The sequence below is a fragment of the Dendrobates tinctorius genome, unplaced genomic scaffold, assembly GCF_039654945.1.
Source record: "Dendrobates tinctorius isolate UK_male_01 unplaced genomic scaffold, ASM3965494v1 ptg000314l, whole genome shotgun sequence".
Taxonomy (NCBI): domain Eukaryota; kingdom Metazoa; phylum Chordata; class Amphibia; order Anura; family Dendrobatidae; genus Dendrobates; species Dendrobates tinctorius.
In genome coordinates this window covers 394,545-408,579 of record NW_027361981.1, presented here as the reverse complement: position 1 = coordinate 408,579, position 14,035 = coordinate 394,545, and the positions used below count along the sequence as shown (strand labels likewise).

The 14,035-nt window shown below is 49.8% G+C and overlaps 1 protein-coding gene across 2 annotated transcripts in view; it reads left to right on the top strand.

Annotated features, from left to right (window-relative positions):
* The first annotated feature begins 8,158 nt into the window (after nucleotides 1-8,158).
* KLHL5 (kelch like family member 5) overlaps nucleotides 8,159-14,035 on the top strand; it is a 148,487-nt gene continuing 142,610 nt past the window's right edge. Inside the window, exon 1 of one of the 2 annotated variants that reach the window (XM_073561082.1) lies at nucleotides 8,159-8,236. In XM_073561082.1, coding sequence (XP_073417183.1) covers nucleotides 8,199-8,236 — 38 coding nt within the window. In that variant the 5' untranslated portion in view covers nucleotides 8,159-8,198. Of the gene's footprint in view, nucleotides 8,237-13,163; nucleotides 13,514-14,035 lie in introns of those variants that run through there. The other variant, XM_073561083.1, reaches the window with a different exon arrangement.

Below are 14,035 nucleotides of genomic sequence, written 5' to 3'. Positions count from 1 at the left end.
TCCATCTCTGAATGGCTTAAGATAAACAAAATTAAGACTTTGGAGTGTCCTAGTCAAAGTCCTGACCTTAATCCGATTGAGATGCTGTGGCATGACCTTAAAAAGGCAGTTCCTGCTCGGAAACCCTCCAATATGGCCGAGTTGCAAAAATTCTGCAAAGATGAGTGGCCAAAATTCCTCCAGTGTTGTAAAAGGCTCATTGCTGGTTATCACAAATGCTTGATAGCAGTTGTTGCTGCTAAGGGCGGACTAAACAGTTACTAGGTTTAGAGGGCAATCACTTTTTCACACAGGGCCCTGTAGGTTTAGATTTCTTTTTCCCTTAATAATAAAGACCTTCATTTAAAAACTGCATTTTGTGATTACTTGTGTTAACTTTCTCTAATATTTAAATTTGTTTGGTGAGCTGAAATATTTCAGTGTGACATACATGCAAAAGAATAGGAAATCAGGAAGATGGCAAACACTTTTTCACACAATGTATATACATTGCGTCAATGTATATGTGTGATTTTTCCCAAAAACTGATTATACCGGTTGGACAAATTGAAGAATGCACTATTTTTGTCGTTCTTATGAACCACAATAGTGCAAAAGAATGGCAGCTCCAGCACTTGTCCACAGCACAGAGAAGCACACAAACCTGCAGAAAGAACCAGTCACATCCACACTTTGCAGTTTTTAATATGGCTGCCTGAACCTCGCCTTTCTCTGTGCGGCCCAGAACATGGCGCATTTTCTGTGTTATGCACTATTAATATTTGGGGCACAATTTGGGGCACTGTTTGACATCATTATTTTTTTTAAGGCACTGTGAGCTCATCACACTCGGCAGGTACTCTAATGGAGACAAATGGAGCACTGACAGGTAAATAAATGGGTGTAGAAGAGTAGTTTGTATAGGTTTGCAATCTTTGGGGTCATGCTAGAAAAGCAAAAGTCTCAGTGCAAAAGTCACATTTGTATGTTACAAAATCAATGCCAACAAGTTGTGTATGGAAGAAGTCATCAAGGTGGTCTGGATCAGTTGGAAATACACTGTAATTCACTGTATATATTTGCACTATAAGCCCTTATGTGCTCTGCAGAACTGGTATCCTCAGCTCTATGGTCACTGTATTGCAGTAATATTTATTATGGTTAGGTTTTTTTTTATCATTTATTCTTGTGTAGGTTTAAGGGGGTGACATATAATGTCTTTCATGCTTCCATTCCCTCTGATTGTCTTCCGATTTTTAATAATTGCCTGCGGTACTGCTACATGTATAACTATGTATTACCGCTCATTGCTTATGGTATTGCCACTTGAATGTGTTATCATTTTATAAAAAAACTAATATATTGCCTTGTATTCCTGTATTATAGTATTGCATATATTATGTGTCCTTTGTATATGTACAGTCAGGGAAAGTTAGTGTATCCTTCTTGGGACATTAGAGGAGGGCAATCTTAGTAAATAGTTCCCCTATAGACCGGGTAGATGTAATTATGTTGCAGACCACTAGATGGGGGCATACTAATGGGGTCTGTTAGGATGTTCATAGAGAGTTATTTGTAGGAGGGACTGCTGAGAGTTAATGTTAGTGCTGAAGAGTAGTTCAGAGAGACGGGGCCAGGGCGCCCAAGTGGCCACATGGGCTATAGGCCCGGACAGCCCGGCAGCCAGGTAACGTTAAGTCATTATAGCCCACGTTACCCACGGCCACTGCGTGTCTTAGCAGTGGGCCAGAACAGGAAAACAAAATGTGGCGTCTTACCGCCTGGGCCAATGCTTTTACGGCAGAAGTTGGCTGGACTAAGGAGATGAAAGGAGTAGGAGCTTCGACGAGATCGGTACAGAGGGGCCAAATGCTTCACCAGGGGCCACCAAACGTAGTGATTGATGAATTTGTGTCTGGGGCGAAACAGGCTGAGATATCATTATAGTGAGGTCAGGAAGGAACTGGGAAGCAGTCTAGTACGGTCCGGGCCGGGCGTGTACTGCACAGAAGTGACAGCAAGCAAGGGAAAGATGAGGAAGCAAGCAAATGTTATAATGTACCAACTGTGGATGTAACGTGCAAAATCCTAAGTAAAGAAAGTGTCTCCACTAATGGGGGTCACCTAGAAGAGGGACTGTTATGGCCTGGGAAGTGCACAGGTGAAGCTGAATCTGGAGAAGCAGGTATGCCGAGGAGAAGAGTATTGTTTCATGTAGGGGAAGGACTGGACATAGCTGCCACCAAAATACAGGTCACGACTACAGTCCTGTCCCTCCCTTACATAGGGTCATTTATCAGCATTCTAATTTACTAAGGTGTATACTATACCCACTAATTAGGGCATGTCTCTGCAGTGGGGGAACATGACTTACCGTATCTAGGTCAGAGGCCCACTCCATTGTGTTCTATACACCCTTTGCTAAACCATAACCTATCCTGCTCTTGCAATCCCAATATGTCATTATGTCATGCATTTATAGATATATAGGTATATCTAATTATTCCAATCATTACTCAGACTATTAACACTTGTAATTATTCACATTGAATTGGTAATTACTCCATGTTGATTGCGAAAAACTTTACATAGGGATTGCTTCATCTTGCACAGTCGTCCATATGTTTTGAAACTGACACAATTTTTGTTTTTCACAAAGTTTGCTGGTTAATTGATTATGAGAAGAAGAGACTTGCACTCTACTATGAGTCCTGTCATGCCAACAGTTAAGCATGCTGAGACCAGTTGTTAGGTTGAACAATAAGAAATGTTCACTAGTTGCCTGCTCCTGGCCCAATGGATATTGATCAGTGCGCACTAAAGAAATCACACCAGAGACAGTCGGATGTAATCTCTCTTTGAGCAATCTATGGCACAGCTCCTAGAGAGCTTTATTAATCCAAACATAGGTTTATATATCCCCTGTAATGGGCTCGGTTAGCTCTAAAATGGGAGTGATCGGATGTATTCCATTGGTTAGTGGGTTGGGCAGTGAGCTAGTCTGTCGGCGGATCCATGAGGTCATCAGGCTGGGTTGGTCCATGAGGTCATCAGAGTGGGTGTCATCGTGGGCGGATCCACGAGGTCATCAGGGTGGGCGTCATCTTGGATACCAGCATATATGGAGCACATGGTGTGTGGTGAAACAGGAATGGCAGGCATCTTTAGTGTCACACTTTGATCTGAAAAAGCTCATCACTTATGTCTTGAGGTTAATTATTTGATCTTAAGGCTCTCCTCAACACAGTCATGTGTGGGAACTTTTCATCCTTGGAGGGGGCTGACTCACAATTTTGCCTAAGCACACTGCCATGAATATAGAATGAGATATAATCATCCTCAAAGGGCACGTCTATTTGGAATTTTGACCGGAAGTATGCATATTGCATGCTTGCAGTCACATGACTGCCCACTCATGTCGCCGACACCAGAATATCCAGATAGCTAGAGCTGGGCGGATGCACAAATCTGCAGTCACATTAAGCGATTGCAGAATTGCTTCCCAAACCTGGACATGGATCTTTCACCAAAGTTTTCATGTTAAACTGGACACGATAAAACTTTTTTGTTATTTTTTTAATTTCACCTCTCCATTGCGAAGATATTAACAATCAATGTTTTTGCACCTAATAAGTTAACTTTTGTTTAAGAAGAAGTATACGCAACCAATGTTTAATTCCGCTCTTCAGCCACTATGACATCATGTATCCAGTTCAACATGAAAATTTTGTTGAAAGGTCCTCTAGGATAGCTACCAAAACACAGAGGGCTGTAAGGGAAAGACCCTCCTGATGTGTGTTTCGCAGAGTTGCTTCGTCAGGGAATGAAGTCTGTTAGAATTTCTATGTGTTTGCAGAACAATAATGAAGTGCCAACATACCTGAATGCTATTATGAAGAATATGGGGAGGATTTAATATCATGTCCATCAACTGTATCATATCCGGTCCGAGATTACAATCCTTATTGAGCATAAGAAGCTGAAACAGGACACCTGCTTCAGCAGGTGGCTCAGCCTTAAGACCTTCAAAGGAAAACTCACACCATCAGCAGCTTAGCATCATGACAGGATGGACTCCCTGCTGCACACTATATAATTGCTGTAGAAATTCAGTCAGATGGAAATCTCATAAGGAAATTATGGAGAGACCGTAGGTCTTAGGCTAGTTTCACATTAGTGTTTACGGCCGCAGCGTCGGGCTGCGCACGACCGCCGCTAAGCCCTGCCCCCTGCCGCACCTCCGCCGGTAGCTCCGCCTACGGACACATGACGCTGCATGCGTCCTGCGTCCCCTATCTTTAGCACTGGGGACGCAGGCCGTGCGCAGTATGCGTTTGGCGGCGCATGCGTCCTTTTGACGCTGCGCCGAGCGCACCAAATTGCAACCAATTGCAAAGCTTGATCTGCTCTTTTATCTCGATCCACGAATCCACATGTCCTTGTTCTCAGTTTAACTTCACATGCTACCGGGGTTGGTTTCTGGCCTGATATAATCCCGTTTAACGGACCAGGCTTATATCTAACGAGGAACTGGTGGCAGTCCTACAGGGCTGGCAGCGTTCTGTTTCACTGGTGCTAGTGAAAGAGGCCGCTCAGCCTGTCAGGGTTGTTAGTGAGCGTTGTGCCATGCCAGCAGCTGTGTGGGCCACCCTCTCTCACTTTCCGTTCCTCCACGTGCCCGTGTGGACAGGAGGTGTCTGTGAAAAATTGTGCCAAGATGACCTTACATATCCTCAGGGGGTGTGGACTGGTCACATTAATGAAAGTGGGGAGACTGTACTGCATGATCCCTACGACGTAATAGTGATGTCAGGCGAGGAACGAGGTGCGGTTCATCACAGCTATTATATCTGAAGCATAATGCGACTAATAAACCAATGATGGTGGTGGACCAAGCACAAATAAGGGCCATGTGCCAAATGACGATTAATGTCAAATCAAAAAAAGATGCCAATGACATGCACCGAAATTCATTTGCATGTCATTATGTAATCAGTATCTTGTAATTCCTTACCTTGACGAGATGTCCAGCATTTTGAATATTTTTCTCATATGAATCATATCAGTAAACACATAGGTAACCTGAGGGTAAGTAAAAGTTTCTTTCTACGTCCATAAGAAACCTATGTATAAATATAAACATTTTTTTCAAATAATACCAACCCCTTCCTGCCACGACCAATTTCCGGTTTTGTTTTTTTCCACCCCTTTTTCCAAAAGCCCAAACTCTTATTTTTCTGTACACATAGACATATGAGGGCTTGTTATTTTGCAGGGCGAGTTGTAGTTTTCAATGACACCATTCAATTTACCGCATGGTGTACTGGAAAACGAGAAATAAAAATCCAAGTGGCGAGAAATTGTCAACCCGCCCCCATTCTGACTTTTTTTGGGGAATTGTTTTTACGGAATATATTTTGGGGTGAATATGACATATGAAGTCTTTTTTTTGTGATACAAGATGTATTTTTACATGACACCATTAATTCTACCACATAATGTAAAAATGTAAGTAAGTCCAAGGTCATTGAAATTGCAAACCCCCTCCAATTTTGTAATTGTATTTTGACACACATTGTATGGTAAAAATGGCGTAGCAGTACGATTCTCCTCGTCAGTACGATTATAGCGACACCAAACTTGTCCAATGTTTTTTTTGTATTTCAGTGGTGAGACCAAAAAAATCTGAAATTTGTAAAAAAAAAATGTTTTGTGTCGCTATTTTCGGAGACCTGTAATGTTTTCATTTATTGGCAGAAAACGAAAAACAAAGGTCTCTTCTTTGCGGGGTGAGACATAGTTTTAATTTATACCATCTATGATATGTTGAACTTCTTACAGCTTTTTTTGTGGTTTTAAAATTTTTTACTGTTTGAATTTTTTACTGATCAGCTTAATTATTTTTATATTTGGATAGATCGTACTGTACTGGATTTGGTGACATCAAGTATTTGGTTTTTTTTTTCCATCTTCACTTTTAACGGAAGGGGGAGCAGAAGATTTAATTTTTTTTTAAATATTTTTGAAAACTTCAAATACTTCATTTATTAGTCTTCTTAGGGGACTGGAACCTTGGATCGCCTGATTGCTTGTACTATGCACAGCAATGTCACAGTATTACTGAATATATTAAAAAATCATGGTCTCCTTTGAAGCCTGGCCGCAAACTCGATTTCATAGAAGCTCCGTGATGACGAGCAAGAAGGTCCTCAACAGACTGTCATAGTAGCAACTCATCGGCGCTCCATGATCACGACATGGGAGCGCCGATAGGTGCACAGAATGACGTGCTCCTATACTGATGCACTGTTAATGCCACTGTCAGAGTTTGACAGCAGCATTTATTAGGTTAACAGTCGTGGGTAGAGCACCACTCCACTGGTGAGGTGACTGCTAGCGGAAGGTCCTGGCTGTAGCACACAGCCATTATCTGTGGTGGCTGGGTCAGGATGTCGGTAAGGGACTAAATTTTGGAGAAAAACATACAGAGTAAAATAAAAAGGGGCTTTAAGCCATTAAGTTGCAAAGTAATATGGAAAAGGTGATTATAGCATGAACCACAGCAGTTTCTGATGGGACTACAACATGGAGGGAACTATTCGGGTATAGGGACTTGGGGTTTTTTTTTGTGAAAATTATAGCCTTTGCTATCTGCTCTAGGCTGGGGCTACAAGTGGATATGTGTCATGCAACCAAAAACATTCGTGCAACTTGTCTGCAACTTGCTGTCCCACGACTAATTTAGGGCTCTGATTTTGCAAAGCCAAGTTGCAGACAAGTCGCAGGTTGTATGTTGTGTGTGACTTGCAACCAGCGACCGTAAAGGCAACATAATTGGAAGCATATGTGGCTCTGCATTCCTGATCGCAACGCAACACTATAGGAAACACCCAATGTTACAATGTATCAGGCCGGGATCAGACTTGTGAGAAACTCGCACCTCAATCCCCGGCGGCATTCCGGACCAGAGTGTGCGGCTGCATGTATTTCTATGCAGCGGAACGCTCCGTCCGAGTGCCGGGCATTGATGTGCGAGACTTCTGCGAGTTTCTTGCAAGTTTGATCCCGGCTTCAATGTGATTTCAGTGACACCGTGACGCAGGTCGCCATCTTTCGTGAGTTGCCTGTTTTGAAGAAAATGTTCTACATGGCAATACTATACTTGATATTTGTGTTACAGATACACCTGCTGTACAGTGCACTGATTTCCCAAAAAGAAGCTGTGTTAGGGCATGTGCGCATGTACGAGTTTGCCGCCAATTTAAAAGAGGTGTTGGCAGGAAAAAGTTGCAGGAAATACGTACATAATTAATGCAATTTATGGGCAATTTGTTTTCTATTCATTTCAATTGGTGAAAAATGCTGGAAAAACGCTGAGAGAATTGACACGCTGCAGATGTGGAAAAAGGCTTTGATGGTTCAAATCTGACAAAAAATAAGCAGCAAGCGCACGAGATTTCAGAAATCTCACTTAGATTGCCAATACTGTAACACGCTGCGTTTCCTGAGGTACAAAGAGCAGGGGGCTCTCATTACGGGTGTAGGAAAGGCGATTCCAGTAGGTTAATAGGAAAGGGTTCTTTACAGTTAGACTATGGCGTGCCCCGACCACAAGAGGTAATAATGACAGACACTATGACAGCTTTTAAAAAAGAGCTGGAAGATTTCCTCACAAAAAGTGGCATTGTGTGTTATAGGGATAGAGAATGCATGACTGCTGGAGAAAGGGGAACGTGATAGATCTGTATCTCTTTCCAACCTATATAACTATATCTAAAAATGTAGCAAAATGCAACATATGAACGAGCCAAAAACAACGCTTTTTGAGGAATTTTTGGTGCATAAACTGAATAGAGACTCTCCAAAACTCAAAAAAAATTGTTCTTGCTCAGAGAACGCAGCACAAGGGGACTTGGTGTGCACACAGCCTTACTGTAGGTAGCAGCATCACGATGGTTTGCTTCCTGCTTCTATTGGAGAACTACAAAGGCTTCACACTGATGAGACATAATATAATGATACCGAAGTGAATTGCTGCATCAAATCTGCCACTCCCTAGAGGGTTAATGGAAACCAGCCCTATGCATGGATGTCAGGCTCCTCCCATACATTGCATTCTGGGAGGTGTAGTCTTGGGCTATGCAGTAACACAGTATATAGAAAGGCCAGAGAACTCACATGTAACATTTGTTTCCACCACCTATGACTGTAAGGCAGACATGGATCCTGAGAGGTTCTTACAAAGGTTTAGAAAGAGGTGAAGTTGGAGGTTCTGCACATTGTCATGGCAGGAGCGGAGTCTCACAAGTGTGTGTGGCGTGTCAGGAGCTCACCAGGTCCCAATGTGGAGGGAGGCGGCAGTGTGTGTGGTGTCAGTGTGGAGGGAGGCTGCAGTGTGTGTGGTGTCAGTGTGGAGGGTGGCGGCAGTGTGTGTGGTGGCAGTGTGTGTGGTGGCAGTGTGGAGGGTGGCGGCAGTGTGTGTGGTGTCAGTGTGGAGGGAGGCTGCAGTGTGTGTGGTGTCAGTGTGGAGGGAGGCGGCAGTGTGTGTGGTGTCAGTGTGGAGGGAGGAGGCAGTGTGTGTGGTGTCAGTGTGGAGGGAGGAGGCAGTGTGTGTGGTGTCAGTGTGGAGGGAGGAGGCAGTGTGTGTGGTGTCAGTGTGGAGGGAGGAGGCAGTGTGTGTGGTGTCAGTGTGGAGGGAGGAGGCAGTGTGTGTGTGGTGTCAGTGTGGAGGGAGGCGACAGTGTGTGTGGTGGCAGTGTGTGGCGTCAGTGTGGAGTGAGGCGGCAGAGTGTGTGTGGTGTCAGTGTGGAGGGAGGCGGCAGAGTGTGTGTGGTGTCAGTGTGGAGGGAGGCGGCAGAGTGTGTGTGGTGTCAGTGTGGAGGGAGGCGGCAGAGTGTGTGTGGTGTCAGTGTGGAGGGAGGCGGCAGAGTGTGTGTGGTGTCAGTGTGGAGGGAGGCGGCAGTGTGTGTGTGGTGTCAGTGTGGAGGGAGGCGGCAGTGTGTGGTGTCAGTGTGGAGGGAGGCGGCAGTGTGTGTGTGGTGTCAGTGTGGAGGGAGGCGGCAGTGTGTGTATGTGGTGTCAGTGTGGAGGGAGGCGGCAGTGTGTGTGTGGTGTCAGTGTGGAGGGAGGAGACAGTGTGTGTGGTGGCAGTGTGTGGCGTCAGTGTGGAGTGAGGCGGCAGAGTGTGTGTGGTGTCAGTGTGGAGGGAGGCGGCAGAGTGTGTGTGGTGTCAGTGTGGAGGGAGGCGGCAGAGTGTGTGTGGTGTCAGTGTGGAGGGAGGCGGCAGTGTGTGTGTGGTGTCAGTGTGGAGGGAGGCGGCAGTGTGTGGTGTCAGTGTGGAGGGAGGCGGCAGTGTGTGTGTGGTGTCAGTGTGGAGGGAGGAGGCAGTGTGTGTGGTGTCAGTGTGGAGGGAGGAGGCAGTGTGTGTGTGGTGTCAGTGTGGAGGGAGGCGACAGTGTGTGTGGTGGCAGTGTGTGGCGTCAGTGTGGAGTGAGGCGGCAGAGTGTGTGTGGCGTCAGTGTGGAGGGAGGCGGCAGAGTGTGTGTGGTGTCAGTGTGGAGGGAGGCGGCAGAGTGTGTGTGGTGTCAGTGTGGAGGGAGGCGGCAGAGTGTGTGTGGTGTCAGTGTGGAGGGAGGCGGCAGAGTGTGTGTGGTGTCAGTGTGGAGGGAGGCGGCAGTGTGTGTGTGGTGTCAGTGTGGAGGGAGGCGGCAGTGTGTGGTGTCAGTGTGGAGGGAGGCGGCAGTGTGTGTGTGGTGTCAGTGTGGAGGGAGGCGGCAGTGTGTGTATGTGGTGTCAGTGTGGAGGGAGGCGGCAGTGTGTGTGTGGTGTCAGTGTGGAGGGAGGAGACAGTGTGTGTGTGGTGTCAGTGTGGAGGGAGGCGGCAGTGTAGTGTGTGTGTGGTGTCAGTGTGGAGGGAGGCGGCAGTGTGTGTGGTGTCAGTGTGGAGGGAGGCGGCAGTGTGTGTGGTGTCAGTGTGAAGGGAGGCGGCAGTGTGTGTGTGTGGTGTCAGTGTGAAGGGAGGCGGCAGTGTGTGTGTGGTGTCAGTGTGGAGGGAGGCGGCAGTGTGTGGTGTCAGTGTGGAGGGAGGCGGCAGTGTGTGGTGTCAGTGTGGAGGGAGGCGGCAGTGTGTGGTGTCAGTGTGGAGGGAGGCGGCAGTGTGTGGTGTCAGTGTGGAGGGAGGCGGCAGTGTGTGGTGTCAGTGTGGAGGGAGGCGGCAGTGTGTGGTGTCAGTGTGGAGGGAGGCGGCAGTGTGTGGTGTCAGTGTGGAGGGAGGCGGCAGTGTGTGGTGTCAGTGTGGAGGGAGGCGGCAGTGTGTGTGTGTGGTGTCAGTGTGGAGGGAGGCGGCAGTGTGTGTGTGTGTGGTGTCAGTGTGGAGGGAGGCGGCAGTGTGTGTGTGGTGTCAGTGTGGAGGGAGGCGGCAGTGTGTGTGTGTGTGTGGTGTCAGTGTGGAGGGAGGCGGCAGTGTGTGTGTGTGTGGTGTCAGTGTGGAGGGAGGCGGCAGTGTGTGTGTGGTGTCAGTGTGGAGGGAGGCGGCAGTGTGTGTGTGGTGTCAGTGTGGGGGGAGGCGGCAGTGTAGTGTGTGTGTGGTGTCAGTGTGGGGGGAGGCGGCAGTGTAGTGTGTGTGTGGTGTCAGTGTGGGGGGAGGCGGCAGTGTAGTGTGTGTGGTGTCAGTGTGGAGGGAGGCGGCAGTGTAGTGTGTGTGGTGTCAGTGTGGAGGGAGGCGGCAGTGTAGTGTGTGTGGTGGCAGTGTGTGTGGTGTCAGTGTGTGGCGTCAGTGTGGAGGGAGGCGGCAGTGTAGTGTGTGTATGTGGCGTCAGTGTGGAGGGAGGCGGCAGTGTGTGTGTGGCGTCAGTGTGGAGGGAGGCGGCAGTGTGTGGTGTCCGTGTAGAGGGAGGCGGCAATGTGTGTGTGGCGTCAGTGTGGAGGGAGGCGGCAGTGTGTGGTGTCCGTGTGGAGGGAGGCGGCAGTGTGTGTGTGGTGTCAGTGTGGAGGGAGGCGGCAGTGTAGTGTGTGTGGTGTCAGTGTGAGGCGGCAGTGTAGTGTGTGTATGTGGCGTCAGTGTGGAGGGTGGTGTCAGTGTGTGTGGTGTCAGTGTGTGGCGTCAGTGTGGAGGGAGGCGGCAGTGTAGTGTGTGTATGTGGCGTCAGTGTGGAGGGAGGCGGCAGTGTAGTGTGTGTGGTGGCAGTGTGTGTGGTGTCAGTGTGAGGCGGCAGTGTAGTGTGTGTATGTGGCGTCAGTGTGGAGGGAGGAGGCAGTGTGGAGGGAGGCGGCAGTGTAGTGTGTGTGGTGTCAGTGTGAGGCGGCAGTGTAGTGTGTGTATGTGGCGTCAGTGTGGAGGGAGGCGGCAGTGTAGTGTGTGTGGTGTCAGTGTGAGGCGGCAGTGTAGTGTGTGTATGTGGCGTCAGTGTGGAGGGAGGTGGCAGTGTAGTGTGTGTGGTGTCAGTGTGAGGCGGCAGTGTAGTGTGTGTATGTGGTGTCAGTGTGGAGGGAGGCGGCAGTGTAGTGTGTGTGGTGTCAGTGTGAGGCGGCAGTGTAGTGTGTGTATGTGGCGTCAGTGTGGAGGGAGGAGGCAGTGTGGAGGGAGGCGGCAGTGTAGTGTGTGTGGTGTCAGTGTGAGGCGGCAGTGTAGTGTGTGTATGTGGCGTCAGTGTAGAGGGAGGCGGCAGTGTAGTGTGTGTATGTGGCGTCAGTGTGGAGGGAGGCGGCAGTGTAGTGTGTGTGGTGTCAGTGTGGAGGGAGGCGGCAGTGTAGTGTGTGTGGTGTCAGTGTGAGGCGGCAGTGTAGTGTGTGTATGTGGTGTCAGTGTGGAGGGAGGCGGCAGTGTAGTGTGTGTGGTGTCAGTGTGAGGCGGCAGTGTAGTGTGTGTATGTGGCGTCAGTGTGGAGGGAGGCGGCAGTGTAGTGTGTGTGGTGGCAGTGTGTGTGGTGTCAGTGTGAGGCGGCAGTGTAGTGTGTGTATGTGGTGTCAGTGTGGAGGGAGGCGGCAGTGTAGTGTGTGTGGTGTCAGTGTGAGGCGGCTGTGTAGTGTGTGTATGTGGCGTCAGTGTGGAGGGAGGAGGCAGTGTGGAGGGAGGCGGCAGTGTAGTGTGTGTGGTGTCAGTGTGAGGCGGCAGTGTAGTGTGTGTATGTGGCGTCAGTGTGGAGGGAGGCGGCAGTGTAGTGTGTGTGGTGTCAGTGTGAGGCGGCAGTGTAGTGTGTGTATGTGGTGTCAGTGTGGAGGGAGGCGGCAGTGTAGTGTGTGTGGTGTCAGTGTGAGGCGGCAGTGTAGTGTGTGTATGTGGCGTCAGTGTGGAGGGAGGCGGCAGTGTAGTGTGTGTGGTGGCAGTGTGTGTGGTGTCAGTGTGAGGCGGCAGTGTAGTGTGTGTATGTGGTGTCAGTGTGGAGGGAGGCGGCAGTGTAGTGTGTGTGGTGTCAGTGTGAGGCGGCTGTGTAGTGTGTGTATGTGGCGTCAGTGTGGAGGGAGGCGGCAGTGTAGTGTGTGTGGTGTCAGTGTGAGGCGGCAGTGTAGTGTGTGTGGTGTCAGTGTGAGGCGGCAGTGTAGTGTGTGTATGTGGCGTCAGTGTGGAGGGTGGTGTCAGTGTGGAGGGAGGCGGCAGTGTGTGTGTGTGTGTGGTGTCAGTGTGAGGCGGCAGTGTAGTGTGTGTATGTGGCGTCAGTGTGGAGGGAGGCGGCAGTGTAGTGTGTGTGGTGTCAGTGTGAGGCGGCAGTGTAGTGTGTGTATGTGGCGTCAGTGTGGAGGGAGGCGGCAGTGTAGTGTGTGTGGTGTCAGTGTGAGGCGGCAGTGTAGTGTGTGTGGTGTCAGTGTGAGGCGGCAGTGTAGTGTGTGTATGTGGCGTCAGTGTGGAGGGTGGTGTCAGTGTGGAGGGAGGCGGCAGTGTGTGTGTGTGTGTGGTGTCAGTGTGAGGCGGCAGTGTAGTGTGTATGTGGCGTCAGTGTGGAGGGTGGTGTCAGTGTGTGTGGTGGCAGTGTGTGTGTGTGGTGTCAGTGTGGAGGGAGGCGGCAGTGTGTGGTGTCAGTGTGGAGGGAGGCGGCAGTGTAGTGTGTGTGGCGTCAGTGTGGAGGGAGGCGGCAGTGTGGAGGGAGGCGGCAGTGTAGTGTGTGTGGTGTCAGTGTGGAGGGAGGCGGCAGTGTAGTGTGTGTGGCGGCAGTGTGGAGGGAGGCGGCAGTGTAGTGTGTGTGGCGTCAGTGTGGAGGGAGGCGGCAGTGTGTGGTGTCAGTGTGGAGGGAGGCGGCAGTGTAGTGTGTGTGGCGTCAGTGTGGAGGGAGGCGGCAGTGTGTGGTGGTGTCAGTGTGGAGGGAGGCGGCAGTGATGTGACGCGTCCGTCGTGCTACAGTGTGCCCGTGCTTCCTCCTCCGTGACGTCACTGCCGCCCTCCTCTGCCTCTGGGAGATCCCTGCATGGAGTTCCCCCGCACTGAGCACACAGGCGGCTGCGCCGGGGAGGCATGGAGCCTGGAGGGACCGCATCTCCCCCATCACAGCAAGTCCTGAAGCCCCTGCCCCCCTCCTCCTGTGCTGGGCACACAGCTGGGCAGGTACCAGGGCAGCCGGGGAGGGAGATGTTTACATCTGGTGACAGCCCTCATGTCACCCTGGGTGCTGCTGCTGGTTGTCATCCAGTCCTGGTGTTGGTTTGAACATTATTACTGTCTTGTGTGCCGCTGGTACTTGTAGTCCTACAGAAGCTGGAGGGCTACAATGCAGGCACCGTGTCTGGTGCTCCATAGATACTTGTAGTCCCACCGCTGCAGGCAGTCACTGGCAGCTCGCCCTCCTCCTGCACATACTCTGCACTGTGCTCCTCTGTTTGACAACTTGTGGCTCTTTGACAGTTCTGTACCAGGAGCAGGTGAATGCTGGTACTTGTAGTTCCATGGTAGTCAGGAGAGGGACACAGAAGAGGCCCCTATTCCATGACACTGTGCCTATGGGAGTCTATAACCCCTAATGTCAGTGCTTGTCGTTGTTCCACAGTCAGGCGGGCACACTTGTATTCGGATGGGCGCTGTTGTACCACTGATGGTTTTCTAAGGCTTTGTTCACACTGGTGGATTTCT